Below are 2169 nucleotides of genomic sequence, written 5' to 3'. Positions count from 1 at the left end.
TTATATAAATTGATGTCAATGTCTCAATTTTGATTTGGTTTCTATAGCTGGGTGCTCTTAACACTAACCTCTTTACAGAATGTACCTGGTACATTTTTTCATGGGGATATTTCTTTTTCTATACTAATGTAATATCCTATAAAAAGCCATTATGTGATAAATCTATGACAATATTCAATACACTAACGATTGAGAGTTGATAAGATGAGTACTACAGGACTACATTCTGACTTTAACACCACCGTGCCAGTGGCATGTGAAAAGCACCCACTACACTGTCGGAGTGGTTGGCATTAGGAAGGGCATCCAGCTGTAGAAACACTGCCAAATTAGACAGGAGCCTGGTGCAGCCTCCTGGCTTCCCAAACCCCAGTCGAACCATCCAACCCATACCAGCATGGAAAATGGACGTTACATGATGATGATGATGATGATAAAAAATTTTAACACTTTACACATCTTCCACTTGATTACTTATCTCACATTTCATATAATTTTCTACTTTTTTTAGACAGACGATGTTTTGAGTTCAATGTGTTTTCATGAGAACCTTTCCAAAGAAGATGCTGTTGAAAAACTCCGACAAGGTAAGGCATGAACATTGATTTATCGTTTATTTTTAACTTGTTTCAGACGTTAGTCTGTGGCCATGCTGGGGCGCTACCTTGAATTTTTAGTCAAATGAATCAACTCCAGAATTTATTTTTTTAAAGCTTGGTACTTATTCCATTGGTCTCTTTTGGTAAATTGCTAAGTTACACAAACATAAACAAACCAACACTGGTTGTCAAGCAGTGGTGAGGGACAAAGACACACACACAAACACACACACACACACAACAGGCTTGTTTCAGTTTCCATCTACCAAATTCACTCACAAGTCTTTGGTTGGCCTACGGCTATAGCAGAAGACACATGTCCAAGGTGCCACACAGTGGGAATGAACCAGGAACCATGTAGTTGGGAGACTAGCTCCCCACCACAAAGCCTGTATCTAGAATTGTTATTTTATCATTTTGTGTTGGCTTCAAATTGTTTTTTGTTTCGTTTTGAATGTTTTTTTTATTAAAGTTTAATTATACTTGTGTATCAATTCACTAAATTAAATATTTCTTTGTTTTATGTCACATCCAATGTTAATATTTAGTTTTTATGCGAGGGTGATGGGCTAGAAGAATTCCTTATGTTGTTTAGTTGTAGACCTGCATATTCTAAGTTCAAATCCTGTTGAAGTGAAATTTGTCTTTCATCTTTCCAGGGTTAATTAAATAAAGTACTACTTAAATACTAGGTTAATTTAATCAGTTGTAATCTTTCTGGCAAAAAGCCTGTGACTTTGTAACATTCTTATGATGATGACGTAACATGAACTTATATAATTTTGTTTTCTTCTTTCTGCCCCTTATTTTTCAAGTTGTTTTTGCTTCTCTTCCAGCGGGAAATGGTAGTTTCCTTGTGCGTCCAAGTGAACACTATCCGGGAGATTATTCTCTCTTTTTCCTTCATGATAAAACTGTGATTCGGTTCAGAATTGAAAAACAAGGCCGACAACTTTTCATTGGTGGTAGATATTTTGACAGGTTAGAGTTGTTTGCTTATAATAAATATTCTTGTTTTAGTTACGCAATATTAAATTATACAGTTTTACTAGGTTTGTAAATACAGTTCTATATTTAAGAGATGAGGAATTATGTACATTATTTACATTTGATGGGCATATGGCATAGTGGTTAAGAGTGCAGGCTACTAACCCCAAGATTCCGAGTTCAATTCCAGGCAGTGACCTGAATAATAACAATAATAATAATAATATCGAAAAATACCTTAGGAATGAGAACCCAGGTTTGAAATTTCCGCAAGACACCTGATGAAGGCTGGAGGGTATATCAGCCAAAATGTTGTGCTAACAACAAACAAGATGAGGACAAATATCTGTCAAATGTAAATAATGTAAATGTAGTTTATAAATGATAGAACATATAGGGACATTAAGGTCTATAGATATTTGTACAGCTGAACGAATGGCTGGGTTTCTTCAGAATAATAGGAGTTAAGTGATTCTTACTGATTTTATTATATCAGTCTTTGCATATTTGTTGTTTACACCACCTGTCTCCGTCTGTTGTTTTTTCGTGAATTCTCCCTATATATATATATATATATATATAT

The 2169-nt window shown here is 34.9% G+C and overlaps 1 protein-coding gene across 1 annotated transcript in view; it reads left to right on the top strand.

The window, feature by feature from the left end:
- The window catches only part of LOC106872485 (ras GTPase-activating protein 1), a 49800-nt gene that overhangs the window by 18313 nt on the left and 29318 nt on the right, over positions 1-2169 (top strand). The window contains exons 6-7 of the mRNA XM_014919497.2: positions 512-587; positions 1436-1651. Coding sequence (XP_014774983.1) covers positions 512-587; positions 1436-1651 — 292 coding nt within the window. The remainder of the gene's footprint in view (positions 1-511; positions 588-1435; positions 1652-2169) is intronic.

This window comes from Octopus bimaculoides, chromosome 17, assembly GCF_001194135.2.
Source record: "Octopus bimaculoides isolate UCB-OBI-ISO-001 chromosome 17, ASM119413v2, whole genome shotgun sequence".
Lineage (NCBI taxonomy): Eukaryota > Metazoa > Mollusca > Cephalopoda > Octopoda > Octopodidae > Octopus > Octopus bimaculoides.
This window is presented reverse-complemented; position numbering and strand designations above follow the sequence as displayed.